General features: G+C 39.9%; 1 protein-coding gene across 2 annotated transcripts; it reads right to left on the bottom strand.

The window, feature by feature from the left end:
- Positions 1-1,915: 1,915 nt before the first annotated feature.
- LOC123997444 (actin-like protein 6A) lies at positions 1,916-17,027 on the bottom strand. 2 transcript variants are annotated; one of them, XM_046301692.1, is made up of 14 exons: positions 16,853-17,027; positions 16,202-16,278; positions 14,830-15,004; positions 9,680-9,780; positions 9,140-9,237; positions 8,697-8,791; positions 7,316-7,437; positions 6,337-6,426; positions 3,525-3,586; positions 3,294-3,408; positions 3,098-3,178; positions 2,845-2,940; positions 2,658-2,744; positions 1,916-2,508 (listed from the first exon to the last, which is right to left on the bottom strand). In XM_046301692.1, exons 1-14 carry the CDS (start codon positions 16,875-16,877, stop codon positions 2,428-2,430), a joined length of 1,305 nt encoding a protein of 434 aa, XP_046157648.1. In that variant the 5' UTR covers positions 16,878-17,027; the 3' UTR covers positions 1,916-2,427. The 2 variants fall into 2 exon arrangements, with proteins under 2 accessions (XP_046157648.1, XP_046157649.1); XM_046301693.1 differs by having other exon boundaries at positions 7,331-7,437.
- Positions 17,028-17,623: the final 596 nt, after the last annotated feature.

Below are 17,623 nucleotides of genomic sequence, written 5' to 3'. Positions count from 1 at the left end.
TAACATTGGCAGCAGCCAAAAGTGCTTCTGACTCCATACTTTCAAGGCTGAAATGGGGAAAGGAACACAGCAGCAGCGTATATGACGAGTGTGAACGTGTGTGTGGCGTGAGTATACGTGTGTGTGTGCATGTACTGTAGTGTATGTACGTGTGTGTGGGTTTATGTGAGTGTCAGCGTGTGGGTACTCTTTTGAGTGTGCATAGTCAGTGCAAAATTGTGTCAATACAGATAGTCTGGCTAACCATTTGATTAACTATTTAGCAATCTTATGGCTTGGGGATAGAAACTGTCTCCGACCCTGTTGGTCCGAGACCAAATGCTCCGGTATCGCTTGCCGGACGGTAGTAGAGAGAACAGTCTATGGCTTGGAAGTCTTTAAAAAATGTTCAGGCCTTCCTCTGACACCGCCTGATGTACTGGGCTGTCCGCACCACCCTCTGAAGCACTTTGTGGTCGAGGGCGGTGCAGTTGCCATACCAAGCTGTGATGCAGCCGGTCAACATGGTCTCAATGTTGTAGCTGTAGATGCCAAAAAGAGCAAGGCCAGGTTTAGCTTTCTTGAAGTTTCCCAAGATCAGCTTGAACCCAAAAGTTATAATGCATGTAAATCTTTCAGAAATAACACTTATATAATTAAATCTTGTTAGTATTGCTTTTTTGCAATTAATACTTAACAAAAAAATAAATGCAACATGTAGTGTTTCTTGACCCAATGTTCATGAGCTGAAGTAAAACATTTAATATGACCAAAAAGCTAATTTCGCTCAAATTTTGTGCACAAATGTGTTTATATCCCTGTTAATGTGCATTTATCCTATGCCAAGTCATCCACATGATAGGTGTGACATATTACACAGGTGCACCTTGTGCTGTGGACAATAAAAGGCCATTCTATGATATGCAGTTTTGTCTCACAACACAATGCCACAACAGATGTCTCAAGTTGAGGGAGTGCTACTTTAAGCCGCCTCTAAAGTAGTTTTAGACAATTTGGCAGTACACCCAACCGGCCTCACAACATGTAACCACGGCAGCCTAGGACCTCCACATCCGGCTAGGCAGGCCATTATTTGGGATATACTGGACCGTCCGCACCACCCTCTGTAGGGCTTTGCGGTCGAGGGCAGTGCAGTTGCCATACCAAGCAGTTTTGCAGCCATTCAAGATGATCTCAATGGTGCAGCTGTATAACTTTGAGGATCTGAGGGCCCATGCCAAACCTTTTCAGCCTCCTGAGGGGGAAGAGGTACTGTCGTTGCCCTCTTCACGACTGTACGAGTATGTGTGGACCATGTTAAGTTCTTAGTGACAGCCCAGTCAATGTGGATGTGCTCACTCCCCATTCCCTGTAGTTCACGCTCTTACTAACATTGAGGGATTGTTTTCCTGGCATCACACTGCCAGGTTATGTGCCTTTTCCTACCAACCAGGGTTTCAAGAAAGTTGACAAAGACCTCAAGCCTCTGAACTTACATGAATGTGTACATTACAGGTTAGTCCTACTGTTGCTTAAGCTGCTGCTCAGTCAAGACTAAGATATTATCCTTTAACCATTTAATCAGTTCATTCAGGAAAAACTTTGTACTCTCCTCTGAACTAATGCATATGACATACTGTACTCACCCATACTAGAATCTTGTTCTTTGCAGAGTCAATGAAACATTCTCAACTCCTTGGCTCCAGAGGGAGAGGCTTCAAATCAAATTATTTTCCTCATTAAATGACATTGCATAATTTTTTGTTGGCATTCATTTGCATTTTAGTTGGGGATTGTATGGTGACTAACCACAACCTGTGAAATCATTTAAGCAGATGATAAGTTGTAAAATTATGCATCTGTTCTGCTGAAAAATGTAAATAAAGTGAATGTACACAAGTGCGTCAAATTAGTTGCAAGTGTCAAAACAAGAAAATCACTTAACAAATATTCATTTTATTTTCAAGACAGCAAATAGCCAATCAAATATAAAACATGAGCGAAATTAAATACAAATTTCATTTGCAGTGAATAATTGTCTTGGCATCATTAGAGAAGCTAATTCACTACCCCAAAATGGAAAGGTTTAAAGACAAATGACATTCACCTGACACCACATTATATAATGCATAACCACGAACACTGCCCAAGTGTTTCTACCTGTCAAGAGGATTGATATCAAAATATCAGTCCTCTTATTAAATATACTGAAAATTATGTGGAATCAAAAAGGAATTTAGCCTCTCCCTCTCTCTTCATAGCAATGTGACACGGTTTGTTAGTCAACGTTTTCTACATAAAATTATAAAAAAAGACAGACTTATCCGGTTTTTTTTTAATCGTCAAAAACAGCAACCGTCCTTGGGTGCTCCGGAGTCCACATTAAAATGTTAAACTAGACACGTTGTTCTGGAGTTCTGGAGGCAGCAGAACATCGTTGGCGGTCAATCAAGGGCACTTTCTGTCCACACACTGCTTACCGCCCTCCTCGTACTCTTGTTTCGAGATCCACATTTGCTGGAAAGTTCCCTAGGGTAAAATAAAACATGACACTTATTAGGTCAAAGTAATATCATGTTATAATAAAAAAATGTAAAAATCCGGCAAACACACAAATCATAGTGAGCTAGTGACCAGAAGCATTGCAATACAGTAAAAGTATATGGAAGTGAACTCACTAGTGATGCCAGGATTGAGCCTCCTATCCAGGCACTGAACCTGCGCTCCACTGTTGTGTTGTTGGCTATCAACTTCAGCCTCATGCTCTGAACAGAGGAGAGAAGACGGGCACCGAGATTACTAACTTTAAGAGTACTACAAATGGATGAAGTAAGTATTTGAGTAATAGTTTAGTGTAGCACTCACAGGGGGGGTCTTCTGAGAGAGTTCTCTGGTGAGTCGGTCCGTGAAGCCAGAGATGAGTGTGTTGCCGCCGGTGACCACCACACTACCATAAAGACCCTGGGACAAAGATCAAAAGTCAGTTCTGTAGAACCTCTTCATTCAAGTGGGGGGAAAAGGTCAACTGGCCTCAACCTTGCTTTAACATGTCATTCAGAATGACAAACATACAAAGTGTCACTCACAAAATACATAGGTCTTGAATGTAGGCACCTACCGGCCGAATATCAATGTCACACATTCCCACACTGGTGGTCACCACGTGGCCGACTCCCAACATGGTGTTGCCAGACAGACCCTGTGGAGGAGAACCGGAACAGACGGTTAGAACACTGAACATTCTGAACACCACATTTCAGACAGGTCCGGTCACATAGGATGATTAAGGCTTTTTGACAATCGGTGATTCTTACCTTGGCATTGGAAGGGTCGAAAAGGCCCTCTGGAATCTTCAGCCTCTCTGCCCCAAAGTCACAGTTGTATCCATTGGGCAGCTCGTAGTGAACTGTGGGCATCTGGGCTGCAACTCTGTGGGAGAGAGGATTACATTTCAAAACAATGGAGAAATAACCCTTTAAGGGATGGAACTATTCTGCGGTGGTTATTGTGAAATGTTTGAATGGAGTAGATTATGGTGGACTCACTGTTCATCGTACGGAGAGTCTGAGACCTGCAGCACGGAGGCCTGGAAATCCTGGATCACAGTCTGGAGACAGGGCAAAAAACATTAAATACTCAAGCAGCAGGGCCTGACATTAACTTTTTTTAGCCACTTGTAGGACACATTTTCTTACTTGTCCAAAAGCTCAATTCACTTATCCCACCCCCCCCCCCCAAAAAAGATCCGTTATATATTAAGAGGGTCGATCTAAAGATGCATCAAAGAGCATGGGTAATATGACTCGGATTATGGCCTTTGACTGATTGTTAATTTGAAAATGAATAGAACATAAGAGAAATGATGGTTTCAATTAAGTGTTTTAAATCATTCTCAACATTTTCATGGTCGTATTTTTGGTTAGGCTAGGTTACTTTAAACCAAGGTGAGACACGATTCATAAAATGACATAAAACGTTCAGGTTTTAAACAATAACATTTATGGTTAAATAGTTTCCAAATGCTGACCACCTATGCACAGATTCAAGGTGGGTGATGTGCAAACAGGCACTATTTTATCTAAATGAACCGTGCCGAGTACATCGACAGAAACAAGCCTTTAGATGTTAATGTTAATTATGTTTGTCAAAAAATTACTGGCATTTAGCCTATATTTATGTAATTAGAAAGTCTCATTAAAGTTTGGCTACATTTTCTGGTGCCTCACTTGTGTCAGCATCAGTTTAGACATGAGGCTGTAGGCCATACGCACTTACAGGGCCTTCAGAAAGTATTCACACCCCTGTGACTTATTCCACATTTTGTTGTGTTACAGCATGAATTTAAAAAGGATTCAATTGAGATTTTATGTCATTGACCTAAACACAATAACATAAATTCCACTTTGACATTATGTTTTAGATGATTTACTTTTGAATATTAATACAAAATTGAAAAGCTGAAATATCTTGAGTCAATAACTATTCAACCTCTTATGGCAAGCCTAAATAAGTTCAGTCATATTTTTTTGCTTAAGAAGTAAGATAGTAAGTGGCAAGGATGTACTCTGTGCAATAGTGTTAAACATGATTTTTGAATGACTACCTCATCTTTGTAACCCACACATACAATTATCTGTAGGGTCCCTCAGTAGAGCAGTGCATTTCAAACACAGATTCAACCACAAAGACCAGGGAGGTTTAATGCCTTGCAAAAGGGCACCTATTGGTTGTTAGATGGGTAATATAAAAATATATACACTACATCAAATTGATGTTGTAAATTACCATTGTAGCTGGGTCAAAATGGCCAGAAACTAAGAACTTTCTTCTGAAACTCGTCAGTCAATTCTTGTTCTGAGAAATTAAGGCTATTCCATGTCAGAAATTGCCAAGAAACTGAAGATCTCGTACAACGCTGTGTCCTACTCCAATTACAGAACAGTGCAATCTGGCTCAAACCAGAATAGAAAAGGGGTGGGAGGCCCCGGTGCACTGAGCAAGAGGTCCACCAGTACATTAGTGTCTAGTTTGAGAAACAGACGCCTCACAAGCCCTCAACTGGCAGCTTCATTAAATAGTACCCGCAAAACACCAGTCTCAACGTCAACAGTGAAGAGTCGTCTCCGGGATGCTGGCCTTCTAGGCAGAGCCCCTCTGTCCAGTGTCTGTTCTTTTGCCCATCTTTTCTTTTATTGGCCAGTCTGAGATATGTATTTTTCTTTGCAACTCTGCCTAGAAGGCCAGCATCCTGGAGTGGCCTGTACGAGATCTTCAGTTTCTTGGCAATTTCTCGCATGGAATAGCCTTCATGTCTCAGAACAAGAATAGACTGACGAGTTTCAGAAGAAAGTTATTTGTTTCTGGCCATTTTGAGCCTGTGATCGAACCAGCAAACGCTTATGCTCCAGATACTCAACTACTCTAAAGGCCATTTTTTTTGCTTCTTTAAATCAGAACAACAGTTTTCAGCTGTGCTAATATAACTGCAAAAGGGTTTTCTAATGATCAATTAGCCTTTTAAAATAATACACTTGGATTAGCTAACACAATAAACTTAAGCACAGGGCCAAATATACACTGGGGTTGTTTACCAAAGATGACATTGAGTGTTCCTGAGTAGCCTAGTTACAGTTTTGACCTAAATCAGCTTGAAAATCTATGACAAGAATTGAAAATGGCTGTCTAGCAATGATCAACAACCAACATGACAGACCTTGAAACATTAAAAAAAAAGAATAATGTGTAAATATTGTACAATCCATGTGTTCAAAGTTATTTGAGACATACCCAGAAAGACTCACAGCTGTAAATCGCTGCCAAAGGTGATTTAACACGTATTGACTCAGGGGGGTTGACTACTTATGTAAGCGTTTTCTCATTGGTATTTTATTTCTTTGCCTTTTAAATTCATTTTAATCCTACATTGTAACAAAACATTGTGGAAAAAGTCAAAGGGATGAGAATATTTTCCAAAGCCACTGTAATAATAAATCCCCTACACTTTGACATGCAGCTAGGTTTTATTGTTTATGTACATGAACATGTGATTTGAATATTATTCCAATGTTGGCCTCTCTGATCCAATTCTGATCGGAGTAATTGTTTGATAGGCCTACTGTGATTCCCCCCCCCCCCCCCCCCCCCCTTCTTGTCCATACGGACAAAGTAAATCTATATTCTTCTTCTCCAACAAGAGGACAAGTGTTAACTCACAAGCCCTGTAGCAGTAATGAAAATTCACGAAAGAAAATGTAAATGATAAAGGCAGGTTTATATCACGTCTATGATCCATATGATTCGGTGACACATAGGACTGTTTATGACTTTCTGTTTATGATAGCACACATAACTACTTACATTACACATGTAGTTGTGCCAGGAACGGGTGACTTGGGGTAGTTTCTCCTTCTTCTTCCAGCTTGCTGGGGCTCCTTCACGTACTGCATCCTACAATGAGAAACGCTAAGATTAGCAGTGTGCCATCTCAATGGAAGAGAAGCACCCTGGTCCCAGATCTGTTTGTGCCGTTTATGGAAATGACCATAGGAGTTGGCGAGACAGCACAAACAGATCTGGGACCAGGCATAAGAGAGTGTAATAATACGGAGCCAGGGATAAAAGGCTACCAAGTCTTGATGTCAGGAATATGAGGAATTCCTGATAAATTCAGAGAAATCGCATCTCAGAGTGTGACGGGCGAAGACAATCGCAGGACAATGAAGAATGTCACATTTTGTGGTATGAGAAATCAAAAATATGAAGGATGAATGGGATTCCTGTGAAGTCGGGTTCCTAATCATGTTTCTTTCCCCTAGTGCTTATTCAATTATGGATATCGCTTTAGATTTTGTAGATTATGACTTTTTCAAGCATGCTGTGTGACATGCTCATTTAAATTCATGCTAATGCAAGTACAAGACAACAGAGAATGACAAGGGAATTCCAATTAACTAGACCACTAGACCAATGTAGGGCTTTTGGTATAGAGTTGATCAAACAAATTTTGTCTATACCAATTTTATGGCCCATGTCAACTTGATGTTCATGCACACAGTGTATGGGAACCAAAGACCTGAGTTAGAGCATCACTTGTATTAATTGTTATTGGTCAATCATTAAATTACAGACAGCCTTAATATTACATGCAGATACCCAAACAGACCCAAGTGACTAATGAAACGTCGAGCGGATGAAGGAAAATCCATGAGACAACATGAACATGTAAAGATATTTTTTAAATATCTAAGTACTTACACCACCCCACCACCGTAACTTGAGGAATAGCACCAAAAAAAAGTGAGATGTGGAATCTCTGAAATGAGTAGTTTTGACTTACTTTAGCAGGTCTCACCTTTGAGGCAATCATGTAAGGAGGGACTATTTCAACATTTAACTCTTGAAATAGCTCTCTACATTGCATGCTCATAAAATCCCCAGCAAGGGGAGACTTGACAATGCCTGAAACAAAATACCAAAAAGGTGTCACTGATTGTTTTGGGGAAAGGATATTGAAGACAGCATCATTTTCATTTGTCGTCATATCCAAAACACATTTAGAAAAAAAAAATGCTGTATCATCTATCATTTTATTTTCCTATCATTGGAACATACACTCCGTGCACAAAACATTATGAACACCTGCTCTATCCATGACAGACTAGCCAAGTGAAAACTATATTGGCGGTCAACTCTTAATCTACACTGATTTAAGTGAATGTATGCTTTTTGCTGGGGTTTTCACGCTCAACATTATCCTGTGTGTGTGTGTGTATCAAGAATGGTCCACCACCCAAAGGACCACCAGAGAACTGTGGGAAGCATTGGAGTCAACATGGGCCAGCATCCCTGTGGAACGCTTTCGATTCTTTGTAGAGTCCATTCCCCAACGAATCGAGGCTGTTCCGAGGTCAAGGGGGGATGCAACTAAATATTAGGAAGGCGTTCCTAGTGTTTTGTACACTCAGTGTATACACCAGCTAGGATGGCTTATAACATCTATGACATACACAGGCCAAGAAAACTGAATGACTTAACACCACTGTGAACGGAGGCCTTGTCCTTTAATGACCCTAACCTAATACTCCTTTTCCGAATTAACATTCCCTCATATTATATCAACTAAAAAGGCTTCATTGATTTCTGGGTAACACAATCCCCTAATTAATATGCCAGCCTGGACTCCTGTGCCATTCTCCTCAGTCTTGAATTTCAATGCAGCTCCGAAATGGCCTCACTGCAGAAAGCCTAGCCCTTGATACTTTGCCAATATGGTTGCTATAACCTAATAAAATAAAAAAATATGTATCTTTACTGTAAGGGGATGATTTGGAGGTGTATACAATGTCAAACCTCTTTCCTGCGTCTCTTTACTTAATCTTACTGCTACCATACTTTCTATGGGGGTTCAATTTGTTGTAGGGAGAGACAGAGGTGTTACCCAGTTAATAGATTTTTGGAGTTTCCACAAGCTTGGTATTCAAAACCAAATATGTATCTATATTAATTCATTTATACCCACATCATGAGACACAATAGCTTCAATGTGGATGGATGACATTTCTGGTCAAGTGTGTCCAAAAAGATTGTTATTGCAACTAACTCATAAGGGTAAGAGTTTATCATTCCTTTATTAGACAAATGTGTGGACATGTCCCATGAAAAGTAAAAACCACAAATCAAAATAGGAAGAGAGGGTGGCCGAAGAAGTGACAATTTACCTTGCTGAAGCACGTAACCGTCATGCACTGGAATGGCTGTTGTGTGTGTGGCTCCGCTGTCTAACACCAACCCTGTGGATCGTCCATTGGCAAAGCTCAGGCACTCAGAGTTAAGGAAAAGGCACATTTCCACAGAGATGAAAATGTATTTTAGGCCAAACCCTTGTGTCAAAGTCACATGAGCAATAGATAATGGCAAAATACAAATCTACTTTGGACGAGAGAAGTTTTCAATGAGACAAACCTGGATAAATAAAGGTTAAATAAAAGGAATAGAAAAACAAAACTATTCAGGAGATGTTGGGGTCATTATTAAACAGCAGATGAATCGAATTTGACTAGTGTTTTATTACAGTAACACCACCAATCCACCACTTCAAACTTCCAACAACATCCCCATTTCATGTCAATCTACTCTGCAAGCCTGGATGGCTTAAGGATACGAAGACAGCACTGCCGTTTTACACAGGAAGAAGGCGGGAATGTTGTAATGCTCAAACATTAGCTCGGTTAGCTTCTCCCGCTTGGCTCGTGTGTTCCACTGCACAGAGATGAGAGAAAAGAAGGGAAAACAGTGCTGTGTTCTTTAGGGCACACCATAGCAAAACGATTTTCAACTGAAAACGTGAACTAGCGTTTCTTACTGAACAAATATAGATAGTACCTTCTGTTTCAGAGTGTTTTTTTTTAATTTGGTGCCTAAACCAGCAGGACACCATATATACTTAATACCATATATCACAGTACTATATCACAGTATAGTAATTCCATAGTGGTTTGTTGTGATTCAAAATCAGGTGAGCCACTTTGGACATTGATGGCACGAGTGGCAGTTGGTGTTCACTGTCATTTCAACTTACATGGGGCTCATTCCATACTGAATGAGGTTATCACAAATCCAATGCACTATTACGGGGGGGGGGGGGGGGGGGTGAAAAAAATGACACAAGGCTCATTCCAAACTGAAGGTGAGGCCTACTCACCGAGGCTTCTGACATGAGTACAGGATGCATGCTGGGTTCCGACTTGAAGTGCATCTTGTAGGTGTGGTCTAGGATGGCCTGGAAGCTGTCCCAGTCCTCGACTTCACAGATAAGAAAACAAAAACGCAAATGAATGAGTAAGAGGATGTCACTGGTATCCAGTGAAAAATTGGCACAAAAATCTATAGACAACAGGGTGGGCCAAGGTAGTTTTCCTTGTATAAAATAAATAATAGACCGGGCTCGACATTAACACAAAAAATTGTCGGACAATAAGAATAGATTTGAGTTGTCTGAATGGACATGAAAAATAAAAATCACACAAATCGCAATATCAATAAATTACTCCAAATTAGAATTTGATCATTGTTCTATGGATGCAATGTATTGCTGTTTTCCCAATTTCTGCAGAGCACATCGAGTAGGATTGTAATTGCATTGACAGGCAGGAGAGGGCTTTCGATCATCCCCGGTTGTGCGCTTTGGAGATCAAAGCATGTGTGCACATTTGTTGATATTCCTTGCTAATTAGTGCATTACTTGCACAGTTAAGAGTTGTCACGATAGCAGAATTTTGACTACGATGCCAGGTTTAATCAGGCGTTGGAACTGGTTCAGGGAACAGAACTGAAAACAACTAAATTATTCAAGCAACAGAATCAGAACGAAAGTTAACTTTTTTTTTGTTCCGGGCATTTTACTCCAGTCCCACAAAAATCACAACAAAATGTCCATGCAAAGTCCTTACTCGGTCACTTAGAAACATATTCCAGGGTCTGCCTGCCAGCTGGAAATCTTTGCCGGTGGGTGTAGGGTACCTGCCCCTCTTCCTCCAAAGCCTAGGTTGCAGTAGCCTACTGATGATGTAGGCCTTTTAATTATAGAAGAATGGATAAACTTTTAATGATAGCCCAACTAAAGCTATCACGTTTCACATTGGATTAATTAACCACAAAAAGGTAAGAAGTGTTTTTAATTCTAGTGCTGCTCTGCACACACAAGCTAACTAGCTAAAGTTTGCTCTGGTCCAACATTAAGACAAGTCTCTGAAGTTCAAAGACTTGTCTGTCCATGGTGACTGGCAGCACAGTGCACAGTGTGTACGTTTGTTTTTCATTAGGATTAAACCATGCTTTTATGGCAGAAGACAATTTGCTCTTCACGGCTTTCCTATAAAGATTCAATAGTTTACCTGCTCTATAACAAGCTGCTCTATCTGCACTGATTGGTGAAGTAATTTAATGTTGAGCTAAATTAACAAAAAAAAAAGATTTGAGTTTTAAAAACTGACAGAGGAGCGATATGGGCCTCCCGAGAGGTGCAGCAGTCTAAGGCACTGCATCGTAGTGCTTGAGGCGTTACTACAGACCCGGGTTTGATCCCAGGCTGTGTCACAGCTGGCCGTGACTGTGAGACCCATGAGGCGGTGCACAATTAGTTTAGCGTAGTTCGGGTTAAGGGAGGTTTTGGCTGGGATTCCCGAGTCCAATCCCGCTCTAGTGACTCCTTGTGGCGGGCCGGGCGCCTACAAGCTGACTTCAGTTGGCAGCTGAACGGTGTTCTCTGACACATTGGTGCAGCTGCCTTCCAGGTTAAGCAAGCAGTGTGTAAAGAAGTAGTGTGGCTTGACAGGGCGTGTTTAGGAGGACGCATGGCTCTCGACCTTCGCCTCTCGAGTCCGTAGGGGACTTTTGTGATTTTGGATATCTCAAAATTGGGGAGATAAAGGGTTAAAAGTACAACAAAAATTATACAAATGATAATAATTGTATAAAAAAAAGGAATGATTATAAACCAATATTTCTTTGATGCGAACCGGTTCAGAACTTTATTTTTCTGGTCAGAACAACAACACAAAAAAAATGGTTATGTTCAAAATGAAACGATGGGGAAATAATTTGTTTCAATTCCTGGGTTTACTGTCACGAACACAAAACAAATATATAAAACGCAACATGCAACAATTTAAGATTTTACTGAGTTACAGTTCATAAGGAACACAGTCAACTGAAAGAAATGTATTCAACTCTAATCTATGTATTCCACAACTGGGAATACAGATTTGCATGTTTTGGTCAAAAATACCTTAAAAAAAAAAAAAAGAGTTAGGGGGTGTGGATCAGAAAACAAGTCTGTTTCTGGTGTGACCACCATTTTCATGCAGTGCGACACATCTCCTTTGCATATAGTTGATATTGCAAAGTTTGCTTGATATTGTCAGGAACTGGAACACGCAGTCGTACACGTCGATCCAGAGCATCCCAAATATGCTCAATGAGTGACATGTCTGGTGAGTATGCAGGCCATGGAAGAACTGGGACAATTTCAGCATCCAGGAATTGTGTACAGATCCTTGCGACATGGGGGAGTGCATTATCATTCTGAAACATGAGGTGATGGCAGCGGATGAATAGCATGGTTATGGTACTCAGGATCTCATCACCGTATCTCTGTGCATTCAAATTACCATTGACAAAATGTGTTCATTGTCGGTAGCTTATGCCTGCCCATACCATAACCCCACCATGGGTCACTTTGTTCACCCATCTACACACAATACCCAATAATGACAAAGTAAAAACATGTTTTTAGCAAATATTAGCTAATTTATTGAAAAGAAAATATAGAAATATTTAATTTACACTCAATACATTGTAGAAACACCTTGGGCAGCAATAATGGTTGTGAGTATTTCTGGGTAAGACTAAGAGATTTCCACACCTGGATTGTGCAACATTTGCCCATTATTCTTTTCAATATTCTTCAAGCTCGGTCAACTTGGTTGTTGATCATTGCTAAACAACCATTTTCAGGTCTTTGCCAAATAATTTCAAGTAGATTTAAATCAAAATGGTAACTCGGCCACTGAGGAACATTCACTTTCTTCATCGGTAAGCAACTCCAGTGTATATTTGGTCTTGTGTTTTAGGTTATTGTACTGCTGAATTAATCTCCCAGTGTCTGGTGGAAAGCAGACAATCAGATTTTCCTCTAGGATTACATTCATTTTTTTATCCTGAAAAACTCCCCAGTCCTTAACGTTTACAAGTATACCCATAACATGATGCAGCCACCATTGTGATTGAAAATATGGAGAGTGGTACTTAGTAATGTGTTGTATTGGATTTGCCCCTATAACATAACACTTTGTATTCAGGACAAAAAGAGAATTGCTTTGCCACATTTTTCGCAGTATTACTTTAGTGACTTATTGCAAAGAGGATGAATGTTTTAGAATATGTTTTATTTTATACAATGTTGTTGATTCATCCTCAGTTTTCTCCTATCACAGCCATTAAACTGATAACTGTTTTAAAGTCACCATTAGCCTCACAGAGAAATCCCTAAATGCGGCTTCCTTTTTCTGAGTTTAACTGAGTTAGGATGGACGTCTGTATCTTTGTAGTGACTGGGTGTATTGATACACCATCCAAAGTGTAATTAATGACTTCACCATGCTCAAATGGATATTCAATGTCTGCCTTTAATTTGTGTGTATGTATGTATGTATATATATATATATATATATATATATATACATACACATATATATATACATATATATACATATATATATATAAATACACCATCCAAATATATATTTGTATATATATATACATATATATATATATACAAATATATATATATACAAATATATATATATATATACAAATTAAAGGCAGACATTGAATATCCATTTGAGCATGGTGAAGTCATTAATTACACTTTGGATGGTGTATCAATACACCATCCAAATATATATATATTTGTATATATATATATATATATATATATTTTTTTTTTTTACCCATCTACCAATAGCTGCCCTTCTTTGTGACGCATTGGAAAATCTCCCTAGTCTTTGTGGTTGAACCGGTGTTTGAAATTCACTGTTTGACTGAGGGACCTTACAGATAATTATATGGGAGTACAGAGATGTGGTAGTCATCCAAAAATCATGTTAAATACTATTACTGCACACCGAGTGAGGCCATGCAACTTGTGACTTTAAAAAAATATAAAATGTACATTTCTAATCCTGAACTTAATTTAGGCTTGCCATAATAAAGGGGTTGAATACTTATTGACTCAAGATGTTCCTGCTTTTCATTAATAAAAAAATGTATCAAAACATAATTCCACTTTGACAATATGGGGAATTTTAAACTCAGGCTATAACACAACAAAATGTTAAATAAGTCAAGGGATGTGAATACTTTCTGAAGGCACTGCATACAGGTCATTTGCTGCTACAAATAAGGCCCAGTACTGTTGAATAATTAAGGTGTGCATGCATAGTGCATACGTCTCGTCACACAACTGAATCTTATTAGCCTACCTCTCATCTCTGTTGCTGGGTCAGATACTGAAAAGAAAAAAAAAGACTGATGAAATTTGCTAATTTTAGCGAAGTGTGCGAATAATGATCCAGGTCAGCACTCTAAGGAGGTTTCTGGTGCCAAAGTGCTCCTCTGCGTCAATTAAGATTGCTGTCACACTTCTCTAAATAGTCCAACTCCCCTGTACTGAATTCAGATTAACAACAGTCAGGTCATCATTACCTCCATATCGACAGCTTGAAGGACCATGTAAGCAATGTCCTAAATGGCAATCTCATAAAAATATTTAAAATGGGGTGGACAAAAACAACACCTCGTTTTCAGTTACTTCCCATTTCCCATTTGAGATGGCTAGCCTGTTATATTTACTGGCATCAAATTAGCACCATGGAAAGTTTGTGAGAAAGAAACCCAACACCTACGCCATGATGGCTCTCAGTCTGACCAATGAACAACCATCATTTCTCTTTTCTAACAAAGACCACCCTCTTCATAAACCTCAAATCACTGTTGAATGCTGATCATTTCAACATAGTGGCAAAGCATATACAGGGGAAGCCTCTGGAGACACTGACCACAGACAAACAGAGCAGTCCAGATAAGGATCCTCTCCCAAAACATTGTGCAGTGTCATAGATGATGAAGGCATCACTGAGCCTGGCATTCCCTCTACCATACTATCTAGGGGCCACTTCACAGGACCAGCAGCATTTGCTCCACCAACTTTGAGGATTTTAATTTCATCACAGCAGAATACTGTCTATACAACTTACACATTGCCTACGATCAAGTCAGGGAAGAGAGACTCACTCATGCCGTTTTTGAGCGGTGACATGACCTCCATGTTCTCGCGGGCCACCCTCAGCTGGTTGGTGTCGATGAAGTAGTTGGTGCCCTGCTTGCCCTTGTCCCCGCCGTCTGTCTCCATCGGGGTGCTGCCATCCTCTCTGTCCAGGGTCACGCCGATCACTGTGGGGAAGTCAGCCTATGTGCAGAAAGAAATGTATATAACATGGGCCAACTCAGAGGAATGGAGCAGGAGCACTCGGTTGTGTAAGTAGGCTAATTCTTGGGGCAGGTCTGAGATAATGGCATTTTAATCCATTGTTTCTATCACTACTGTCCAGAATACTGTCAGTGAAACATGAATGTATTTTCTCCAACTAAAGGTGGAACACCTTTTTGCTAGTTTGCAGAACAATGTAATTTGTTATGGCAAACAGCATCAGCAACAATGAAACAACTATAGCCTCGCCCTAGCCCTTGATCATGACTTTCAGTTCTATTACATTACACATGTGGGGGTCATAAGGCAACACTGAAAACACCAACGCGTTCGTGAGATTCTCATCTTTCCATATAGTGGTCATATATTAGACTGTAGACCGCTTGGATGCTACAGACATTTTCGTGAGAAGACCAATTTTCGGGACGCTTCATGTTCTGACAAACACTGCTGTAGCCTGGCCGCCTTCCACCGCAGATGTGGAAGACTGACACAGGCAGATGGATTGAGACGCAGCCTATGCAAAAAAAACATATTTTGATGGGGACTTTTAAAAAATTATGTTACTTGGATTGGTCAACAGACTTCTTAATAGAACATGTAAGGTCCTTGGACTAAGAAGTAATGTTAGGCTATCCTGTAGTCCAACTTTTTGTTGATTATGGTTTACCGTTGCCAACTGTTTCGCTACTGTGTGCACTAATGAATAGACCCCTAGATAGTGGCACCTTCATGTCTACTGATGGCAGAGGTGTTAATGGAGTTGGGCAAATGGGCAATTCCACAATAACAGTGATTCTGAAACTCAGATTTTTCAAACAAAAAAACAATTATTGCAATATTAAATCCTAAAACAATGCACAAGGACTGCGTTTAACAATTTCCACATCAAATTGTTACAAAAACATATTTACTTGAAGAACAGTGCAGTTTCAAAGTTTGGTACACACCATTCTGTTATCAAACTTTGGATGGACTGTTCTTCAAGTCTCAGCAGTTTGTTACCATGGAATTGCCCAAAAGCAAGTATGACAGGAACTGACTACCTAAAACTAATTCATGCTCACTGTCATGGGTTACAGTCCTCATTTCCTGACATTGATATACCCTCTAATTGAAAATGAATATGTAGAGGAAGATGCATAGTTAATCAGGTCACTAGACTAGGACACTTACCTTGGGACAATCTTCTCCAGCATAGCCAGCTCTCACTGTGTATGATCCTATGTCAAACACCAGGGCTCCAACCTCATCTGCAGAGAGAGTAAGCACAAGTGTATAAATGACACAACAGTAAGCAATGTGTTTACTTACGTCAAGACCAGAGGCTAGCTTAACACACTTGGCAACTAACGTTAGTTACATTTCTACTAAGGAAGCTAGAGAACGTTTTAAAAAGTCACTGAAAGCAATCTAAACTTGTTTTGGTAGAACTTGCAGATAGCCTAACTAGCTAAAATAGAAAGCAAGCTAACGTTATCGTGTAATTCATCTGCAAAGGGCTGTTAGCCATGCAGCTAGCGAGTTAGCTAGTAGCATCTTTCAGTTATTGTTGGCAGGCACGCTGGCAGTTCTGTTCGGTAAATCACAAAGTAAGAAGTGCATGAGAGAAAATAAATGATTTTGCCCGTCATTGATAACTAGCTATTAAGCTAGCTATATGCTAAAGATAACGCCAGTCTGCAGATCACCTACTAACAGGTTAGCTAGCTAGCAAGCTAGTTGTATGTAGTTGTCTCCTACTACTGTTAGCTAGTTATTGGTAGCTAACTACGGCACAACGTGGCGAGTTCATTCATTTAATTTTGACCGCAAAATCACACTCACCGCCTCCATACACTCCGCCACTCATCCTCTCAAATTATAAAAACAGACAAATATAACTTTGTGGATAATACGATTAACGAAAATTGCCCGTCAGCTAGCTAAACGTTTTATCACAACAAAAGAAATGCATAAACGTGAATCAACGTAACAGGCGCCATATAGCTGTTTACCAGGCAATCCAATCAAACGTTTCAACGGCACCACTAAATCCGCCTCTGTACGTGACGTCAAAGTTAAGTTACTATGAGAGGAAGAGGGGCTGTTTCAGATGACAGGGAATACATTTTGATAGAGTGAACCTAACTGTGTTTGACATTGTGTAAAATTTGAGCACAATTCAGTCCCTATACATCAATGGTTAGAGACTTGAAGAATGGTATGGTAAATATGACCAGTCAAATTGTCCATATTTGTTCATTTGTTTTAGTGTAATGGGCCTTATTATTTGACTGTCAATTGGTAGGGCAACTAACTGTGTTTGTGTGTGTGCGCGCGTGCATGTCAAAGACATTCATTTATAAATCAAAATAATATTGTATTTGTCATAAACAACAGGTGTAGACGAACAGTGAAATGCTTACTTACGGCCCTTCTCAACAATGCAGAAACAAAAAAAGAGAAATAGAAAAATAATAACACATGGAATAAATACACAACGAGTAACAGTAACTTGGCTACTATTAGCAGCCATTATCATGTATTTGCATATTTTGGCCAGGTGATTAATTGAATCAGGTTGCTGTCAGCTCTGACGGTTGCAGTGTGCAACTT

This window comes from Oncorhynchus gorbuscha, linkage group LG15, assembly GCF_021184085.1.
Source record: "Oncorhynchus gorbuscha isolate QuinsamMale2020 ecotype Even-year linkage group LG15, OgorEven_v1.0, whole genome shotgun sequence".
Classification (NCBI taxonomy): Eukaryota; Metazoa; Chordata; class Actinopteri; order Salmoniformes; family Salmonidae; genus Oncorhynchus; species Oncorhynchus gorbuscha.
This window is presented reverse-complemented; position numbering and strand designations above follow the sequence as displayed.

Excerpts from the sequence above, each read along its gene's own strand:
- LOC123997444 (XM_046301692.1), bottom strand. The coding sequence starts at position 16,877 with ATGAGTGGCGGAGTGTATGGAGGCG. Across the intron at positions 7,438-8,696 it reads CGGTTACGTGCTTCAGCAAG|GCATTGTCAAGTCTCCCCTT; the intron begins GTAAATTGTCAC and ends ATTTTGTTTCAG. Across the intron at positions 3,409-3,524 it reads GACTCTCCGTACGATGAACA|AGTTGCAGCCCAGATGCCCA; the intron begins GTGAGTCCACCA and ends TCTCTCCCACAG.